Below are 21,418 nucleotides of genomic sequence, written 5' to 3' on the forward strand. Positions count from 1 at the left end.
AGTGATTTTGCCTTTCCGAGTGAATCAGAATAACCCCCAGTGTTTGTTTGAAATAAGTAGAGCAGAGTCTATCCAGCAGAAAGCTTTGTAGATATCGGGGATATATAGGGATGGGGCTTGGAGTGCACATGATCTTAAAATAAAGTTGAGCTGAAATACTGTATATAATAATAATGTACAGATGGAGCCCCTGCCATCCTTGGCCGGGGTTCGCCAGACCCTCCCCGCTGGCGAGCGCCGGTGGCAGGGGCTTCACTGAACTGGGACGCGCGGGCATCTCACACGCACGCGCGTCCCAGTCTCTCGGCGGGGACGCTGCGTGTCCCTGCCCGTATCCGCTTCAGGGACAGGGGCTAGGGGGGCGCTCGGGGCGGCGACGGCGGGGAGGCGGCGAAGACCAGCTCCATTGTCCAGGGGGTGCGCGAGCGTCTCGTGCGCGCGCGCCCCCTGGGGGGGCTGGCGTGATGGCGGGGCTTGCAAAGATGAAGCCAGCCCTATCTGTATCTAACAGAAAAATGAAATCATTAATTTCCTTGATGAAATTACAGAGCAATTTCTGCAAGTGTGAAACTTTAAATACATTTGATAGATGCAGTATTTCAGTTGTTGGCTGATTGGACACCCAGGGATAGGAAGCGGAACAGTGCGCGATAGACCTGGCTAATAATAAACAACAGAAATTGTAGAAGCTGGAAATAATATTCACGTAATGGGGTCATTTACCATTCATCCGCTAATCACTAAGCTTGTGTTTGCAAGGATTCAGAATGAATACATTAATAAGTGTTAAAGTTTGTTCACAAGGTGCAATTTTGTTTGCAATTCGATTGGGATCAAATCAGGATTGAATCAGAAGGCACGCAAAACACATTCAATTTGGATTATATACTGTAGTACAGATCTGTACTACGGTCTTGCTTGCACAGTCTATTTTTGTATTCAATTTTGATGCCGTGGGTTAGCGCATCCCGATCGAATCGGCATCAAATGCGGCTGAAAACCATTTGACTTCGATTCAATTCGATGATGCTTATAAAAGCAAAATCAAATAGACCACACGGAACCATTTGTACGGGGCATTGTTACATACGTTACATCAACTTATAGACTTTGAATGTTAATGTTGCACTGAAAACAATTAAAGCTAATATTAAAAATGTGTTAAATGTAGCTATACAGTACGTTGTGTGCTGAGAAGTTGAAAATAAATCACTGCATTCCCAGAGCACAAGGCAAAATATAATTGTTTCTTTCAAGAGAGAGACGTGAGAGGTCTCCCTGTAATCAGCCGGCTGTCATCTGATGGATACAATTCATTGCACACATGTAGTTTAGCTCACGCGGATTGCTTACGTTCGCATTCTCTCTTGTTTCTCCCTAATGGGCTAATAATCGTCAGCTGAGCTCCTGCTTTGGCCGTACGTGTGCACGGGGATGTAATGGTCTAGCAACTCATGACTAATAGCCAAAATAAATTAAAAACAGTTTTTTCTAATGAAAAACCTTCATTGTACATGTTAGCTCTATAACATACATTTTATGCTGTTTATGTTCTGCAACTGCTACATAGACTATTGGCCTAATTCATGTTTGGATGTAATACCAATTGTAATTACCAATTGTAATTGAATGATTATCAGGGTATATGTGTTGCTGTTATTGCAGTGATGCTGCATATGTGTACACAGTCGCTGAAGAATTTGTCAGGAAAAATCTCGGCATAATGGTACAGGTATCCCTTATCTGAAATGCTCGGTACCACAAGAATTTTTGGGGATTTTGGAATACATTTTTTTTCAGGTACTTATTTCCTAGCACGGCACCAGTGATAAAAATTGTATACATCGGGACCCCCCCAAAATCGCGTCGATCGCATGCAACCAAATCGCATGCGATGCGATCGACGCGATTTTTACATTGGAATCAATGTAAAATGGTCCCTGAGACCCGATTTTACATTGGCCCCAATGTTAAATGGCCCCCCAGAACCCAATTTTTATTGTTTCCCAACCCTGATGGGTCAAATGCCCCAACCATTGTTAACGCCACCCCACGATCAACGCCAAAGGTCGGAGGGCGCATATAGTAAGCAGCGCACGTTGGCACTCAGTGGATAAATAAGTAACACAACGCAGGTAAATGTCCAAACGTTTTCGATGTATAAGAATCACATCTTCATCAGGAACAACAGTAAGAACAAAGAAACATACCTTATAACCCCACCAGATCACACGTGAAAGCCCACAGGTTGCCAAGCCCGAACTGACGCGCCCACTGATGACATCATCATGTCGTGCCGGTTACCATGGTTACAGGGTTCAAACAGCCTGAAAAATGTAACATGTGTCTTTAAGCAAATGGTAAACAGATAATCACATAATCAAGAGGCTAATACATAGCGGAAATGTTCAATGCGTATGACTGAACTAGCGTAACAGAGTCAATAAACACTGGGGAACCACGGGGGACGCATTGGGCTATGGTAGAGTGTCAATCACAATGCAGATAATGTCACGCAAGGAGATGTGACGGTGATAGGATTAGATTGGAAGATTTCAGAGAAAGCAGTGTAACCCCGCTGATTCGTTGAGACCCTTGGGTGAAAGGGTCCCAAGTCTGTGAATCCAGCGGGCTTCTTTTTGTAAAAGGCGTAATCCCAGGTCACCGCGTCTCAGACGAGGCGTTTCGTGATCAATGATCATGTATTTGAGGGTTGAGATGCTGTGACCAGATTGCACGAAATGCCGTGCAACCGGTTGTTCACTGTGCCCACTTGTAATCGCTGCCCTAATAGCAGTTTTGTGTGATGCCATCCTCTCCCAGAGTGTACGTAACTTAGCCCGCACGGGCATGTGATAACATATACAATGTATTTAGTGGTACATGTAACCGGGTGGCGGATGGTGAACCGAAAGCCGGTATGTGGATGTGGGAAATCTCTGCCAGTGGTCAGCGATGGACAGACCGCACAGACAGCATTTCGTGCAATCTGGTCACAGCATCTCAACCCTCAAATACATGATCATTGATCACGAACCGCCTCGTCTGAGACGCGGTGACCGGGGATTACGCCTTTTACAAAAAGAAGCCCGCTGGATTCACAGACTTGGGACCCTTTCACCCAAGGGTCTCAATGAATCAGCAGGGTTACACTGCTTTCTCTGAAATCTTCCAATCTAGTCCTATCACCGTCACATCTCCTTGCGTGACATAATCTGCATTGTGATTGACACTCTACCATAGCCCAACGCGTCCCCCGTGGTTCCCCAGCGTTTATTGACTCCATTACGCTAGTTCAGTCATACGCATTGAACATTTCCGCTATGTATTAGCCTCTTGATTATGTGATTATCTGTTTACCATTTGCTTAAAGACACATGTTACATTTTTCAGGCTGTTTGAACCCTGTAACCATGGTAACCGGCACGACATGATGATGTCATCAGTGGGCGCGTCAGTTCGGGCTCGGCAACCCGCGGGCTTTCACGTGTGATCTGGTGGGGTTATAAGGTATGTTTCTTTGTTCTTACTGTTGTTCCTGATGAAGATGTGATTCTAATACATCGAAAACGTTTGGACATTTACCTGCATTGTGTTACTTATTTATCCACTGAGTGCCGCCGTGCGCTGCTTACCACATATTGACCCAACTGGGTTCTTTTGGAGGGCACCAGTACCAGTTTCTGTTACTTACCAGGTGTGCTGTCTATTGGAGTATATATATATATATATATATATATATATGTACAGTATATGTAACAAAGAATAGAAGGGGGGCTGGCTGGTAAGTATAAAAGTATAACAACTCACATACATTCAAGATTAAACTGTCCGCCTCGCAGCCTCTGTGTACAGCGCGTACAGTGCGCTTAGCAGCTTTTTGGCATTCTCAGTGGGCATTGTCTGTGCTGGCTAAGAAACCAGTGTGCAACGTCAGAGCATTAAAGTCCACGTGTCTTCCAAGACCAAGACTAACGCGTTTCGTCATGGGTGACCATCAGGGGGTGTGGCTATCCCTCATGTAGGCTTCATTTATATCCAGCACCTCATTACTATTCATTTGCGTTTAAAGGTATATTTGGCATTGTTTGGTTATCCACCATTTATCAACATATCAGTGCAACATAAAAACACCAAACCTTGTGGTAGAATAAAATAGAAATCGTACTGACTTGCCAGCATACACATACACTCGCATGCTAATAATCGCCATAATCCAATAGAAAGGAAGTGGGGTGTTCATGCTAGACAGCCACAAACATCCATGAGTTGAAGGAGTTCTATAAGGAGAACCGACCCTGGTCCTGTTGAAATGGAGAGCCGGCGCTTGGTATGTTCACTCCTGCATTCGCATGCAACATCATCAGGTTTGATGTGATGCATATCAAACCTAGCTATATCGCTAGCGTCTATCATGTGTCTATCATGCAGTGTTTATGGCAAACTGAATGACAAATGATACTTCGACCAGTTGCTAATGACTGAGCGATATATCACATCGTTTGGTGGCGTGCGATATACTATTGCTCTTGTACACACTAAAACAACCTTATTGACTGATTCATCGTTCAGTCATTAGAAAGATTGCCGTTTGTGTACACTCAATTTGGCTAGTTCTGAGTTAAAGTGAAATCCACAGTAAAGTTGGAATGATTGGCGGTCACTCCAGTGTGCACCCAGCTTTAACCCTTTAAATGCCAAGTGAATTTGTCAAAAGAGGTGTGAAAATTGCCAAGCAAACATTTTTATTCATCATAACATGTAATGTTTACCTTATATAGGAAATATATATTTTTTTGGTACTTGTTTCCTAGCACGGCGCCTACGATTTTTATCTTGTGCCATCGGGTCTATCTAAAGGGGTCGCATCACATGCGACCCGATCGCATGCGATGCGATCAGACCTTATTTTTAATTGTACAGCCACCCTGATGGGTGATTACTATGTTAAATGCACCCCCATTGTTAATGCCACCCCCACTATCAACGCCAACCCGAAGCGTGGCGAGCGCAGCGAGCCCGCAAGGGGCGGTGGTACGCGTCCTCCGACCTTTACATACCCCCACTATCCACGCCGGCGTGGAGTTGACTTTATATAGTGTGGCGAGCGTAGCGAGCCACCGAGCCCGAAGCGTGGCGAGCCCCGCGAGGGAACGCGAATGACTTCACATGTATTCTGCGTGCGCTCGCCACACTATCTAAAATCAACTCCACGCCGACATGGATAGTGGGGGTATGAAAAGGTCAGAGGGCGCCTACCGCTGCGCTAGCCATGCTTCGGGTTGGCATTGATAGTGGGGGTGGCGTTAACAATGGGGGTGCATTTAACATAGTAATCACCCATCAGGGTAGCTGTACAATTAAAAATCGGGTCTGGGGGTGCATTTATCATAGTAATCACCCATCAGGGTGGTTGTACAATGTAAAATCGGGTGTCATTGTGTCACGTCGCATCGCATGCCATTATAATGGCATGCGATGCGACGCGATTTAAAGAATTTACAGAAAGCTCTTAAAACCATAATTTCGGGTCCAATCGGGTCCCATCGCATATCTTAACTAATGGTATGCGATGGGCCCCGACGGGGCGCCGTGCTAGGAAACAAGTACCATTTTTTTTTACACAACATTTCTTATTTGAACTTAACAAATAATTAACAAATGTGAGCGACGCTGGTATTTTTAGTGGATATTTTACACTTATAGACATTTGGGGCCATTTCCGCAAGTTTGAAACTTTAATAGCATTTGATAGATATTTCAGTTGTTGGCTTTAGGAAGCGGAACAGTGCGCGATAGACCTGGCTAAAAATAAATAACAGCAGAGATTTTGGAAGCTGGAAATAATACTCAACATAATGGGGTCATTTGCCATTCATCCGCTCATCACTAAGCTTGTGTTTGCAAGGAAGAGTTATAGTAAAGACTATCTACAAATCCACAATTATTACATAGGGGGGAATTTACTAAGATTAGAGTTCTATTTCACATGGGATGTTGCAACCAATCGGAATCTACTTCTTATTTAATTAGCACCTTCTAGAAGATAATAGATTGTACCTGAATGGTTGCCCATAGCAACATCCCATCTGAAATAGAACTCACATCTTAGTAAATTTCACCCCATAATCACTAAGGGGTACATGTACTAAAGTGCCCATTTTTAGAAGAGATGTTGCCCACAGCAACCAACCAGATTCTAACTTTTATTTTCTAGATAAGTCTAGATAAACTATAAGTAGAATCTGATTGGTTGCTATGTGCAACACCTCCAATTCTAAAAACCTGCATATTAGTAAATATACATCTAGGCATGTTGTATAATACATTTAAAATAATCTTTTATTGACAAATACATAAGCTCACTTAGAAGATCTATTGATTGTTGATACAATAACACTATATTTGCAGTTAAGCTATCCTTGTTGTCGGCACATGAGTATGACATGAACTGTGTATGTGTACAGATCCAATATGATTGGCCACAGAGTGCAGGCTGCCATCAGGAATTTTGGGGCCCGGGTCTCATTTTCTGTCCACTCACCCCCCCCCCTTCCCCATCTCACTTGACTTACCGTAACCCGGCTCCTGCTCCCCATCTCCTCTTCCGCTGAGCTGCAGCCCAGAGGTCCTGGAGCTCAGCAATATGCAGCACTGGCTGGTGATCCAATCAGAGCTCACATACCGGCAGCTGCTCTGATTGGCTGCCGGTATGCAAGCTCTGATTTTCTCAAAAGCCGGTGCTGCATTTTAATTGGCCACCGGCATCCTGGGTTGAATAAGCCTGCTCTCCAGGACCTGTTTTGTTCAGTCTCTGCAGCCCAGCAGAGGCAGTCGGTGGACAAAATTAGCTGCCCGGGCCCTTCCAGAGGCCGGGGCCTGGGACAGCTGTACCCATAGCACCCCTTTATTGGCGGCCCTGACAGAGTGATGGCAGTGTGCTTGTGTTGGTAACAGGGGATTGGTGGCTCAAATGCAGGGGTGTCCTGAACATTTTGGGGGCGTGTCAGATACTGCGATTCGGAACAGACAATCGCTCCAGAGCCTCAGTGTGGTGGCCATGCTGAGTTACCATAGGGTTCATCAGAGGTTTTGGGGGTATATTTTTCTTTTAAGGCGGGTTTACATAACTGGAGACGTTGCTCATGTCTTCAACAATCATTTTCAACATATCATTTATCTAGCACCTTCTAGAAGATAGTAGCTAGAATGTGGTTGCGATGGTCAAGATCTCCACTAAAAACCTGCACTTTAATAAATATATCCCCCTTTTTACGCAACTGCTTCTAGTTGCAAACCGATGGTAGATGTTTCAATACAAATCCCAGCGGGTGTGACGTTTGCATGTTTTGGCACCACTTCTTCATCCGCATTCACAGCATTGGTGGCATTAGTATCCATCTCTGAAATAGCCCCTAACATTTGGTATTATACCTTTACATATACATATCTCAGTTAAAATTTCTATTTTACCTCTCAATGTAAATAATTACACATTACAATTAATTGTACGGCTTACAACTAATATCGAACAAATAGCAAAATGTACAGATAGCCACTGCAACTAATCAGACATTTGTTCTCATTAACTGACTATATTTAGGAGAATATATCCACATAATAAAAATTAACTAGCATTGCTCAATACCTTTATTATTGAAACAAATCCGAGTTCACAATGATTCCATCTTAATATATAGTTATACATTTCTTTGTGGGTGAAACCCTATAGGGGCCGATTAAGACTGAATCGCAGGGCTGCAAATTCACAAATTTGTGCAAGCCCTCTGTGCGATCACAGCCAGTGACACCCTGGAGGCCATTTGTGGGCGGCATGCCGGTGTTTTCTGGGAGTGCTCCAGAAAACGCAGGTGGCTCCCAGCTGTTGGGAGGGAGTGATGCTGACATCATCAGCGGTCCTGATCTCCCCACAGCCATCGCAGCAGAAAATAAGTCTCAGTTCACGCGGCGCTGCACATGTGGGGTGGAGGGTGGGGGGAAACTAATTTGATGGTTGCCGATTCTGAATGAATTAAGAAACATAGAAACATAGAATTTGACGGCAGATAAGAACCACTTGGCCCATCTAGTCTGCCCCTTTTTTTAAACATGTTACCTCAAACCATATTTGATCCTTATTTTTTTGTAAGGATATCAATATGCTTATCCCAAGCATGTTTAAATTGTACTACTGTATTTGAGTCTACCACCTCTGTTGGGAGGCTATTCCACTTATCTACTACTCTTTCTGTGAAAAAATTCTTCCTCGCATTTCCCCTGAATCTTCCTCCCTCTAGTTTCAGTGCATGTCCTCGTGTTCTGCTGCTCCTCTTCCTGTGAAGAATGTCTCCCACCTGTACCTTGTTAAAGCCCTTGATATATTTGAAAGTTTCTATCATGTCCCCCCTTTCCCTTCTCTGCTCTAAAGTATACATATTAAGATCTTTTAGTCTTTCCTGGTACGTTTTGTGATGTAGGCCATGCACCATTTTAGTTGCTCTTCTTTGTACAGTCTCTAATGTATTTATATCCTTCTGGAGATATGGCCTCCAGAACTGAACACAATACTCTAGGTGAGGTCGTACCAATGACCTATACAGTGGCATTATTACTTCTTTCTTTCTACTGCTGATACCTCTCCCTATGCAACCAAGCATCTGACTTGCCTTCTTCATTGCTTTGTTACATTGCCTACCTGCTTTTAAGTCCCCTGAAATAGTGACACCTAGATCCCTCTCTTCCTCAGTAGTTTCCATTATAGTGCCATTTATACTATATTGAGTCTTTGGATTTCTGAGACCCAAGTGCATGATTTTGCATTTTTTGGCATTAAACTGTAGTTGCCATTCTCTTGACCATTTCTCTAATCTGCCTAGATCCTCAACCATTTGTTTTACCCCTCCTGGTGTGTCTACCCTGTTGCATACCTTTGTGTCATCTGCAAAAAGGCACATTTTACCCTCAATTCCATTTGCAATATCACCAATAAAGATATTAAAAAGCACCGGTCCAAGTACAGATCCCTGGGGTACTCCACTTGTAACCTTTCCCTCCTTTGACTGTACTCCGTTTACTACAACTCTCTGTTTTCTGTCCTGCAACCACGCTCTTATCCATTCAACTATCTTAGAATCCAATCCCAAGCTTTCAAGTTTATTTAACAGTCTGCAATGTGGGACAGTGTCAAAAGCTTTACTAAAGTCTAGATAAGCTACATCTACAGCCCCACCTTGATCTATTACTTTAGTCACCCAGTCAAAAAAGTCAATAAGATTTGTTTGACATGATCTTCCCCCAGTAAACCCATGCTGTTTTGGATCCTGTAAATTGCTGGTTTTGAGATATTCTACAACTCTTTGTTTTAAGAGTGTTTCCATCAATTTCCCTACTACTGATGTAAGGCTCACTGGTCGATAGTTGCTTACCTCTTCCTTGCTTCCACTTTTGTGCAGTGGGACTACATTCGCTGTTTTCCAGTCCTCTGGGATTACTCCAGTAGCTAGTGACTGGTTGAATAATTCTGTTATTGGTTTTACCAGCTCCCCTTTAAGCTCTTTTAGTATCCTTGGATGTATCCCATCTGGCCCCATTGAATTATCCACTTTCAGTTTTGAGAGTTCTGTGAGGACTTTCTCCTCTGTAAATGTACTTGTCTCTCCCTCAGTTTTCTGACTATAAGAAAAATTTACCCCTCTTCGTACGGCTGTGATCCCATTCGCAGCCCAGCGATCGCGTGTGAATTAGCTCCATAATCGTTAGCCTACAATATTTAATAACCAAACACTTTAAATTCTGTGTGCAGCAATTCAGTTATAGTTAGAATGATATATTAAAACATGTACAAATTCAGATAAGAGCAAATCTACACTAGCAGATTTTGGAAGCAAAACATGATCATTACAAGTATTTAATTAAATCAAAACACGTGCAGGGTTATTACTTAAGAAGCATTCATACTTTCATCATCATTTATAAAAAAGGAAAATCTCATTAGCATGAAGGAGATTTTGAAACAGTGGGAATGAGCTAACGCACGTTTCGCTATGCAACTTTATCAAGCCTTGGTGAAACGCACATTGGCTTCAATCCCGCTATTGAAAAATCTTTTTTATACTTATTTAATGTTCCTGTTTAATAAATAAGTCTAAAGGATGGGGAGTTTAGCAATGACTTGCACATTAGGAAATTGGAGCACAGAAGTCCACAGCGACCAAATACTGTACAGCCCAAATCTGCAGCAGTACTAGTGACTAACAGCATGTTTGAGTTTGATGGTTCTAACCTACACCTTCAACTTGAAAGGTATGTTATTTATTCATACACAAGAATTTGGTATATGTTTGTCCCTAAAGACAGGGGTGATACCCAAAATGCTGTTGGAATTCAATAAAGATTTACTTGACTATAAGCCTGAGGAGCTGCTTATTCATGAACTGATGGACTAGAATTAAAATAAAGAATAATGTTACTGTTACCAATTTAACAAATGTAAGCACCATCTCATTTTTGACACCACACCGATGATGTGTTCCCTACACAGGCTATTTCCACAAAATGAGCATAAGTAAGATTGCTACAGTAGCTGTAATTGTGACTATGCTCCTAATACCAACTGCAGCTCAAAGATCACAGTGAATTACTAAATGCTCTACAGTAGTCTCAGGTGCATAATAAGTATTTTACATTGCAGAAATTCATATCTGAAAGCTGGCATGAGGACCAGTGTTCCAATTGCCTCAAACTGACTATGTCTGCAAAAGTATGAGAGGCATTTATCAAAATAGTTTAAAATCAACCCATACTGTCCAAAATATTGTTTATCCAGTATAGGTTCTTTTGTTTTAAAGTCATAAGACTTTTTCTGACCCTCCAGATGTCTCATTTAAGAAGACGCCGTGCTTGCATCGTAACTCTTGTGACACAGATTCATTCGTTTAACACAGGTATACAAATGTTGCAAACTCCAGAGGTCAGCATACACCAGTAATGCAGTTCTCTAAAAGCCCTTGGGGTCTGATGCACATATTGGCCCCAGAAGCCAAAAAAGCCAGTTACCTTGAGGGTTACTTAGGGGGCCAAAGTGATCCGATGCTTGACCTTCAGCCAAATTGGAGAATCACATAAGCATGCAGGAGGTGTCTAATTATGCAAGACACCTAAAGCTACATTAGCATATTTTAGTATGGGATTGCTGTGTACAGTAATATGTCTCCTTCTTTCATACAGAATGGGCAGTTATGATCAGCATTTGGGACTGTCACATTCTGTATACTGTACGTATTATTGAAAGTTATTCTTTCTGCCACCAACTGGTAGAATGGCTGTGTCTTCCAGTTGGTGGCAGATGGGAGGAGAATTAAGATGGGAGTAGAACAGGAGTGAGAGAAATGGGAGGGAGTAGAAGGGACCACTGTCACTCATTGTTCCTTTCCACAATTGGTCAAAAATATAAAAAATGGACAGAAAAAAACAGATAATACTCTTACATTTACTTTAATGCACAATACACAAATAAGGCTGCAAGAAGGGAAGGTTAGGGGGTTGTCGGGATTCTGGTGTCTATATACTGACCGCTGGCATCCTCACCGCCGGTCACCCGTAATTGTATCCATTATACAGTTAGGACTATATGCTGTATGTAAAACTGATGAAAACAGCACTTTTGTATGTCAATTGTCAGTTGCAAGGACTGGCGCATTCCTCCGTTCCAGGGATCAGTACTTAGTTAAGACAAACACACTCTTTAATAAATAAAGTTTATTTTGCATTGAAATAAATATGAATAAAGTGGCTGCAAAACACAAATCTATTTAGGCCTAGCGTTGACATGCAAGATCATTCAACAAGCAACACAAATTTTGTAGTCATCCATTTTTTGACATAAAAATAAAAACAGACAGCAGCACAAGTGTATCGAGTCAAACACGTCCTACAACATCATCACAATGAAAATATGATGCACATTTGGAAAAATATCAGCTTGAAATGTTGACAGCATCCGTCAACACTGGGCTTTAAATTGAGAACACAAATATAACAAAATATATTAAAATCAGAATAAATAAAAATGTCTCCAATCAAGTACAAATTCAAGTAGATCAATGACTTAAACAACTATTAAATAAAAACATAATAAAAATGGCAGCTGATAAATAAAAAAAGAACAAGTTCTTCAATGGCTCAAATAGGAGGATAATTTCCTTAGTTTGCTAAAAAAGCACCTGTACCCCAATATTATGCTGCAACTTTTATATGTGGAACCTTTAAATACATACATTTATAAATATGGTACATTTTTAAATACACTGTATTAAATATTGTCGGACAATTTTACTGTGTAAGTCCTGTTGTAATTGTAATTATTCCACATACAGTATATCAACGGAATTATTTATTTTGGTCACATTAACTAATGATCATGAAAGGGCCAAAAAAATAAATAAATAAAAATTTGCAAACCACTCTAGTTTTCAAAAATTTTGAGATGTGCCTTAAAATTGATGTAAGCAAAATAGACAGTCAGCGCTGTAACAGAGGTGTGGGTGTTTCCAAAAGGATTATAAAAGTAGGAATTTTTGAAAATGTTTGGTAAATTACACCTGGTTTTGAACTGGCACAATGTATACATGACATCAAAAAACTGCAAATTATCAAAAGTATTATACAGAAAATTACAAATTCATTTCAAAATACGGTACACTCCTACTTTTGAAAAAAAGTGCATTTTACCTCAAAGAAGGACTTTACATCGTTTAAATAAATGCCATTAAATTCCCGTTGTTTCAAATAAGCGTTGGGAGATATGTCAGGGCTAATATCTAAATTCACTTTAAAAGAACCCTTGTAAAAAGTCTGCATTTTGAATTAATTCATAAATTAACAAACGAACATAAAGCAAAAGAGTGAAAAGTGAGGTTTCGGTTTCAGCACTCCCACGCGTGTTTCGTCTTGTAGTATTTGTACAGAAATATAGGCAGTTTTTTTTATTTTAGAAGTACTGTAGCTGCTTTCATTTTGCATTTTCTGTGTTTCTAAAGTTGTTTTTGTTTGATCCCCCCTCTTGTTCAGTAATGGATTAGAGAGCGGGAGTTCAGTGGTGTCTGTATTGCCTCATTAGGGGTATGATACATGACTGGGGTCCTGAGAGGTTTAAGAATGGATGTCTTAATAGGTCTTGTGCTGTAGCTCTCTGGGATGGCTCTCGCACCAACATCAAGTCTAGAAATCCACGGAGCACTGAAGAGACCTAGGAAACAAAATGATCACTATTAGTTTTCGTGCGTATATCTTAGCTGAATGTTTTTCTTTATTTGGGTGTAAAAGACATAGTATATTAATTAAAGTTGGACTTTTGGATGCCAAAGTAGAGGCAGTGATTGTATGGAGAAAAGACTGACCTAGGTCAATCTATTAGAGCGCTTCTATATGAGTGTATTCCCTTAGAGAGCAGCCGATTCAGGGGATGGTCAGTTTCCCAGATAAAGATTTAAGAAACAACAGAAAAAGGGGGAGAATCGGCGCTCAGAGAAAGTACTAGTTCAAGTGCTTGCATCAATTCAATAAAAAATATTTAATAATTAAAATAATTTCATACACATATACACAAGAAAAATAATAATAACAAATATAAGTATAAAAACAATGAATGAATGGCAATGGACCTGTTACCCTGAGCTGGGGGTATTTTATATAGTCACCCGTGTGGTGTTGATAAGACCTGCACTGATCCAAGAACTTGTGTCCATAAATGTCCAGAGAGCGTCCGTGTAATTATGGCCGTGTGATGGTATGTCCTGGTAACTGCCTAGGAGGTAGGCCCGTTGGCAAAAGATGATGTTTATAGCCAGCCCGGGATATCCTTCCAGTTGGAATGGCAATCAGGATTTGCAAGGCTTCTCACGGTCTCAGTGGAAACAGTCTTTAGGACAGGATCAGATGAGTATACTTATATTTGTTATTATTATTTTTCTTGTGTATAGGTGTATGAAATTATTTTAATTATTAAATATTTTTTATTGAATTGATGCAAGCACTTGAACTAGTACTTTCTCTGAGCGCCGATTCTCCCCCCTTTTTCTGCAGTGATTGTATGGGCTGCATTAATATTTGTATGGATGTGCCTTTTCCATTTGTGCTAGGTCTTTATTTTGTGTTCCAGAAATAGAAATAACAGAAGAGAAAGAGTTTGCATCGCAGTAGGGGCATGATTCAACATGGATCAGTCCCCAGCGTATTCACGGCTGAGGTCACATGACGTCAGTGCCCGGCCTGTTCTCGGCCACAGCAAACAGGGGGGGAAAAATCCTTAGTTGGTCAGCGACCATCAAATGATTTGTCCCCTGTATGCTTGCATGTGAATGGATGTGTGAGTGTACACATCCATTTGCATGCCGCCGCGTATATATATTCACTGGGCAGCGGGGGGCGGGCGTTCGGCCGGCGGATTTAGCCCGCTTTAGACCACTGCTTAGCGAATGGAGTCCCTCCTCCTACACCATGCCATCTTTCCAGCAACAGCTTCGGGAAGATGGCTCCATGCAGTAAAAGCAAAGACTGGCAGTGTGAGCATATGCCATCTTACCGAATATAACTGGGGTCATGGTGCCCGATAGGAGGGTGACAAGCTTGCTGAGAGGTAGGATGTGGAGAGGTGGGGGTGTACACTGCTCAGAGGAGGGGCCCACTACACAAACTCCTGAGTATTTGCACTGGTTTGTAATTTAATTTATGCCAGGCATGTCCAAACTTTTGCCCTCCAGCTGTTGTGAAACTACACATCCCAGCATGCCTTGCAATAGTTTAGCACTCCCTAATAGCAATACTGTGGCAAGACATGATGGGAATTGTAGTTTCACAACAGCTGGAGGGCCATAGTTTGGACATGCCTGGTATAGGCTGAAGGACAGTTTTTACCAGTCACAAAGACATCTAAATCACAAAAACTTTTTTTCTAGCTGCCCACAAATCCGGGAACACTCCAAAACCCCCCTCATCATCCCATTAATGTACTTCAATATTCTGTCTAAAAAAGCTATTTGTATTGTATCAGGACAGGAAATGTTTTCAGCTGGGATTTGGTGATACGCCTGTTTCACGATTCACCAACCTGTTGTGAACACCACCAGACATGCTGCACAGCATTTCTGCAAGCACGGATGGTGTAATGGTTAGCATTACTGCCTCACAGTGCTGATGTCATGGGTTCGATCCCCATCATGGCCCTAACTGTGCAGAGTTTATATATTCTCCCCGTGCTTGTGTGGGTTTCCTCCAGGTGCTCCTCTTTCCTCCCACAATCCAAAAATATACAGGTAGGTTGATTGGCTTCCAACAAAATTAACCCTAGAATGTCTGTGTGCGTGTACATGTGGTAGGGAATATAGATTGCAAGCTCCACTGGGGCAGGGGCTGATGTGAATGTTAAAATATTCTCTGTAAAGCGCTGCGGAATATGTGTGCGCTATATAAGACACTGTTAATAAAATAAATAAATAAATGTACACAACTGGAAATGTTCCTTTAAACTGCACCTCTGCCAATGTAATGATTTCAAACAGAATACTAGTTTTACACGGTTTCATAAACAATGTATTATATGTAAGGGGCGAGACTCATCCTGCACGGCTTTACCTGATGGACATCTTTGACTCGTGGTGGTAAGTTATCTCTTATCCGACGCATTGCCTGCAATGGCGGTTCATTGAAGTATGGAGGTTCTCCATCAATCATTTCTATCACCATAATCCCAAGAGACCATATATCCACCTGCATGGAAAAGGTAATTGTGCTCATACAGGATGTAAATGCAGTGTAACTACAAGCACCTGCCTACTGACCTTACATAAAGCTTGCTGCTAGCTGCCACGGCCTGCCCGTCCTTAAGAATGTGGTATAGAGCAGGGGTGGCCAAACCTGTCCTCAAGATTTACCAACGATGCATGTTTTCCAGGCAACCTGTGGATCTATACTAGGAATGAATGCAGCATGTTTTAAAATGTGACAGTTAGTAATGACTACAGCTGTGCACCAGCTAAGTGTTATGGAAAATGTGACAGTTAGTAACGACTACAGCTGTGCACCAGCTAGGTAACCTGGAAAAACGTGGACCGGTGGTAGATCTCGAGGACCGGTTTGGCCACCCCTGGTATAGATGATAGACAGGGGGAAATTTACTAAAGGAAATTTGTAAAAAATAGGTGTATTTGTATTTAGAAATACACTTATTTTTGACATTTACTATCCCAAAAATACGGCAATTCATATTCGTATTGATAGCACATCAATACGAATACGAATTGCCGTATTTTCGGGATCATATATATCAAAAACAAGTGTATTTCTAAATACAAATACACCTATTTTTTACAAATTTCCTTTAGTAAATTTCCCCCACAATGTCTAGGTCGACAGCCACTAATGGTAACAGTACCTAGGTCGACACCTAAGAATGGTCAACATACCCAAGGTTGACATTGACAGAAGGTCGACTCAGACTTTATGCCGACATGGACATGGTCGACATGAATTTTCCATTTTTGCGATGTCTATGTCGACATGGGCACTGCAGAAGTGTGCCGCGTCCCCTCGTCATGCTTCGGGCACACTATTATATCCATGCCCACTTGAATAATAAAGTATCAAAAAACACCTGCTTACTCTTTTTTAAACTCATTTCGAACTTATTCATGTCAACCATGGCCATGTCGACCTGAAAGCTTGTGTCAACCTTCTGTCAATGTTGACCTAGGGTGTTTCGACCATTCTTAGGTGCCGGGCTAGACACTGTGGACCCAGGGACCGCATAACGCCAGGCCAAACTTCTACCGTTATTAAGCAGCAATGTGACCACAACTTTTTCTTCAGCATTCTTGTACTATCCTGCTGGGGTGAGGCCGATGCAAAGGACTACAACTAGGGGGCGGTTCAGGCCCGCTCGCTGTGGGCCGAATTCGCTACCCCGGGCGATGATTTGGGTTTGCGCATGTGTGAATACGCGCATGTGCAAACCTCCGGAGCAAATGCCTTTGGCGAGTTTCACACTCACTAAAGAGTGGGCGAGAAGGGGGCGGACAAAGGGCGGAAGCAGAAGAACAGGCAGCCTTTTATGGGCGCACCCACAGAAACGCTGGGCGTACACCTTTGAATGTGTCGATGACATCACATGACATCAGTACCCGCCCCTTTTTTGTCCATCTCCGCATGCTAGTGCGGGAATTCGGGGGCCTGGATCACACATGGTCTGAATCAGGCCACCCGTGTAAAAGCGCTAGCGCTCTGAGCACACCTGGAATGCGAGCAGCTGCTTGTTAATGAATAGGTGGCATGGGGCGTTGTAGGACGGGTACAATAAGGGCGTCTTTCTGTAATTGCGAGCAGATGCAAACCTGGATTTAAAAGCTGATAATATCAGGGCTATTTAAAGTTAAGGAGGTGGGAGGTTTTCTGCTGCTACTGTAGGTGCAGGGAGACAGCTGAATACTACACTGAATCTTTCCAGCAGGCAAAATGAAAACACATTCAGAATAATACTGATAGGAGTGTCTGGGTAATCCATAGTGCAGCATAATTCTGTATCCCCCGGTCTAACCTCTGTTCCATACGGCAGCCTTGATATCACCTCTGGGGCCATCCAGTAGGGAGTTCCCACGAGGGATTTTCTTTTGGGAACCTCCTTAGAAACTTGTGCACAGAATCCGAAATCGGAAAGCTTTATCTAGAGATAGAGACAATGACAGTGATAAAAGATTCTGGGTCCATAGACTTCTAGTATTATATCTTAGCAGAGTTTCAGTGTTTGTACAATGAACATAATAGTTCTAGAGAGCACAAGTGAAGAGAAAAGTACAATATATATATATAAAATGAGAAACATGTACGCGACTCAGGTACTGTATCTTAAGAGGTGATCATCAATCGCATACTGTAACTTCTACAGTATTTAGTACAGTACCCAAATCACTCTGACCAACTCCAAAAGCACCACATTTCCAGGGCATAGGATAAAGAGAGGTACTGTTTACCTAGAACGGCGCCCATGATCTATATCGCGGGTATCTTGTCGCAAATCGCAGGCATCGCATGCACCTTATGTGTTTGTAATGTTAAATTCCCTTCCAATCAACCAGATCAACCCAATGGACCAGATTTTACATAGGGAACAATGTTAAATTCCCTTCCAATCAACCAGACCAACCCAATGGACACGATTTTACATAGGGAACAATGTTAAATAGCCCCCAGACCAAAAATTGAATTGAATAACCACCCTGAAGTGTGAAATGCCCCCCCCCCCATTGTTAACTTCACCCCGCGGTCAACGTCATCCCGAAGCATGGCGAGCGCAGCGAGCCCGCGAGGGGTGGCGGTACGCGTCCTCCGACCTTTTCATACCCCCACTATCCACGTCGGCGTGGAGTTGAGAATAGAAAGTGTGGCGAGCACAGCGGGCCACCGAGCCCAAAGCGTGGCGAGGGGACGCGGATACCTGTGAAGCCCGCGAGGGGATGTGGATACCTGTGAAGGTATCCGCGTCCGCTCGCCACGCTTCGGGCTCGGTGGCTTGCTGCGCGCGCCACACTTTCTTTTCTTAACTCCACGCTGACGTGGATAGTGGGGGTATGAAAAGGTCGGAGGACGCGTACCGCCGCCCCTCACGGGCTCGCTGTGCTCCCACGCTACGGGATGACGTTGACCGTGGGGTGACGTTAACAATGGGGGGGGGGCATTTCACACTTCAGGGTGGTTATTCTATTCAATTTGTGGTCTGGGGGCTATTTAACATTGTTCCCTATGTAAAATCGTGTCCATTGGGTTGATCTGGTTGATTGGAAGGGAATTTAACATTGTTCCCTATGTAAAATCGGGTCCATTGGGTTGATCTGGTTGATTGGAAGGGAATTTAACATTGTTCCCTATGTAAAATCGGGTCCATTGGGTTGATCTGGTTGATTGGAAGGGAATTTAACATTGTTCCCTATGTAAAATCACTACAATCGCACCCATCGCATCGCAGGCATCGCATGCCACTATAATGGCATGCGATGTACATGCGATCAACGCGATGGGCGCCGTGCTAGGTAAACAGTACCTAAAGAGATTTTCCAAGTGAATTGGGATATGTCAGAGGGATACATATGATATATCGGTGGTGGGGATGCCGAGGGTCAAAAAGACCGACCCAGAATCCTGACAGGGGTTCCATACTTACCTTAACCCTCTTTCCCTAAACCCCTAACCATCGCTTGCAGAAGCTTAACCCTCCCTCCACAGACTGACCCTAACCCCCCCCCCGCTAGTGCCTAAACCTAAACCCTCTCCCTGCACAGACTGACCCTAACCTTCTACTACCCTAAGTTCCCCCCACTAGTACCTAAACTCCCCCTTCCTCGGCCATTCGCTACTGCTCCTTGCATACTCACCGATCGGAATGCCGACTGATCCTTTCCAGGTTCAGCGCTGGTATTCTGATAGCAATATATATATATATATATATATATATATATATATATATATATATATATATATATAGAAAGGATAGTGGCCCCAATAGTTTACTTAAAAGAGCAGCACCTCTATAGTACCTCGCTGTTGGTGAAGGTACAAGTGGGAAAGAGATAGGAAAAGAGAATAGGGGTGCGCTAGGTATACCACTAAGTGGCTGTACATACAATAAATCAATTTGTAAAAACAAGTAAACATTTATTAACAGTTCATCCAGCAATAAGATTTCATTTCGATGTTTCGGATTTTTCACAAAACGGTGCCACATACAGTGCAGATCCGCGGCCGCGGATACAACTCTGATATTGTTCCAATCTGAATGATAATTGGAACTTGCAGCTGGGAACTGACTGCTTGGCTCAATTATTCCACAGTGTGTATCTAACCTTACAACAGCTTCCCACCGCACCGGGCTCAGCCCTGCTGAAAACTAGAGGCTTTAGAATGGTGCCTGTGATTTCACTCCAAGGCCCTTATTCTGGTTTACTCGCAAAGGCAAATTCCTTCTCAAATGGACAAAACCATGTGCACTGCAGGTGGGGCTGATGTAACTTGGGCAGAAAGAATTAGATTTGGGTGGGGGTTTACTTCAAAATGAGATCTATATTGCAGTGAAACCAAATAACTCACCCAAATGTAACTGTCTCTGCACATGTTACATCTGCCCCACCTGCAGTGCACATGGTTTTGTCCATTTGAGAAGGAATTTGCCTTTGCGAGTGAACCAGAATAAGAACCCAGATGCGCTCATTGGGATGAAGGGACACATAGGCTATCTTGAAATCTCCTTTAATAGGCATGTGGACATTCCCATGAAGGCAATAGTAATACATTACATTTAGTATCAGTCAGTAAAGGGAACCAGTTGAACTGCCATAGTAGAACCCAGAAGACCGCACTTACCCTTCCATCACTGGTGAGCAGAATGGAGTCACTTTTTATGTCCCTGTGAATGACTCCCTGATTATGCAGATAGGACAACGCCTTCAGCACAGAGAAACAGACGGTGGCTATTTGCTCCTCATTCATCCTAAAAAGTAAGATTTCAGAGTAATATATACACCACATATATCAGCAGTAAGTATACGGTGCAGATGTGTTCTCATAAACCTTCGCTGCTGTCGCCAGGGCCGGCGCCACCACTAGGCAGCTCTAGGCATTTGCCTAGGGCGCCGGCACCTGGAGGGCGGCAGTTCGCCCCTCACCCCGAGCATATAGCTGGCAGCGTCGGCGTCCCTGCAGTGCTGGAGGGGGCAGGGGTGTCCGTGCCGCTGTCACTGTATAAAGCTGCTGGCGGCAGCGGGTCCCTGAATAGAGAATAACTAGCGCTATGCGCGCGACGGCGCGGGAAGCGCTTCTGGGTTAGAAACCACTTGCCGCACGCTGATTGGCTGAGATTCAGCCAATCAGCGTGCGGCAAGTGTTTTCAAAATCAGAAGCACTTCCCGAGCCGTCGCGCATGGCGCTAGTTATTCTCTATTCACTACAGGGACCCCGCTGCCGCCAGCAGCTTTATACAGTGACAGCGCCGCAGGTACCCCCGCGGCACGGACACCCCTCCAGCACTGCAGGGACGCCAACAGCGTCCACCACAGTTACCACCCCCCCCCTGGGCACCGGGGTGCCCCCACCCCGACTCGCCTGGGGCTGTCGCGCCAAACAGCTCATCCCGGCACGTCGGATTCCGTGATAATCTGCTAGCATCGGGCGCTGTCTGTGCTCCTTCTCTGCTGACAATGCGTCTTAGATGAATCACAATGTAACCAGGACGCATTATTAGTGTGATATATGAGACTGCTGCTGTCGCCAGTGGCCTCCCTCCCCACGGCCGGGGCCACCTGCGGGTTTTAGGCACAACTTCTAAAAAATGCCAGGGTGCCGCCTACAAATCCCCCCCGGCTGTCAATCAACTTGCAAA

General features: G+C 43.4%; 1 protein-coding gene across 2 annotated transcripts in view; it reads right to left on the reverse strand.

Moving 5' to 3' along the window:
• Nucleotides 1-11,742: 11,742 nt before the first annotated feature.
• The window catches only part of PAK5 (p21 (RAC1) activated kinase 5), a 129,687-nt gene continuing 120,011 nt past the window's right edge, over nt 11,743-21,418 (reverse strand). For both annotated transcript variants that reach the window (XM_083175645.1, XM_083175644.1), the window contains 4 exons: nt 20,404-20,530; nt 17,588-17,713; nt 15,631-15,765; nt 11,743-13,246 (listed from right to left, as the gene is read on the reverse strand). In XM_083175645.1, coding sequence (XP_083031771.1) covers nt 13,091-13,246; nt 15,631-15,765; nt 17,588-17,713; nt 20,404-20,530 — 544 coding nt within the window. In that variant the 3' untranslated portion in view covers nt 11,743-13,090. The remainder of the gene's footprint in view (nt 13,247-15,630; nt 15,766-17,587; nt 17,714-20,403; nt 20,531-21,418) is intronic.

Source organism: Crinia signifera, chromosome 3 (assembly GCF_055691185.1).
Source record: "Crinia signifera chromosome 3, ASM5569118v1, whole genome shotgun sequence".
NCBI classification, from domain to species: domain Eukaryota; kingdom Metazoa; phylum Chordata; class Amphibia; order Anura; family Myobatrachidae; genus Crinia; species Crinia signifera.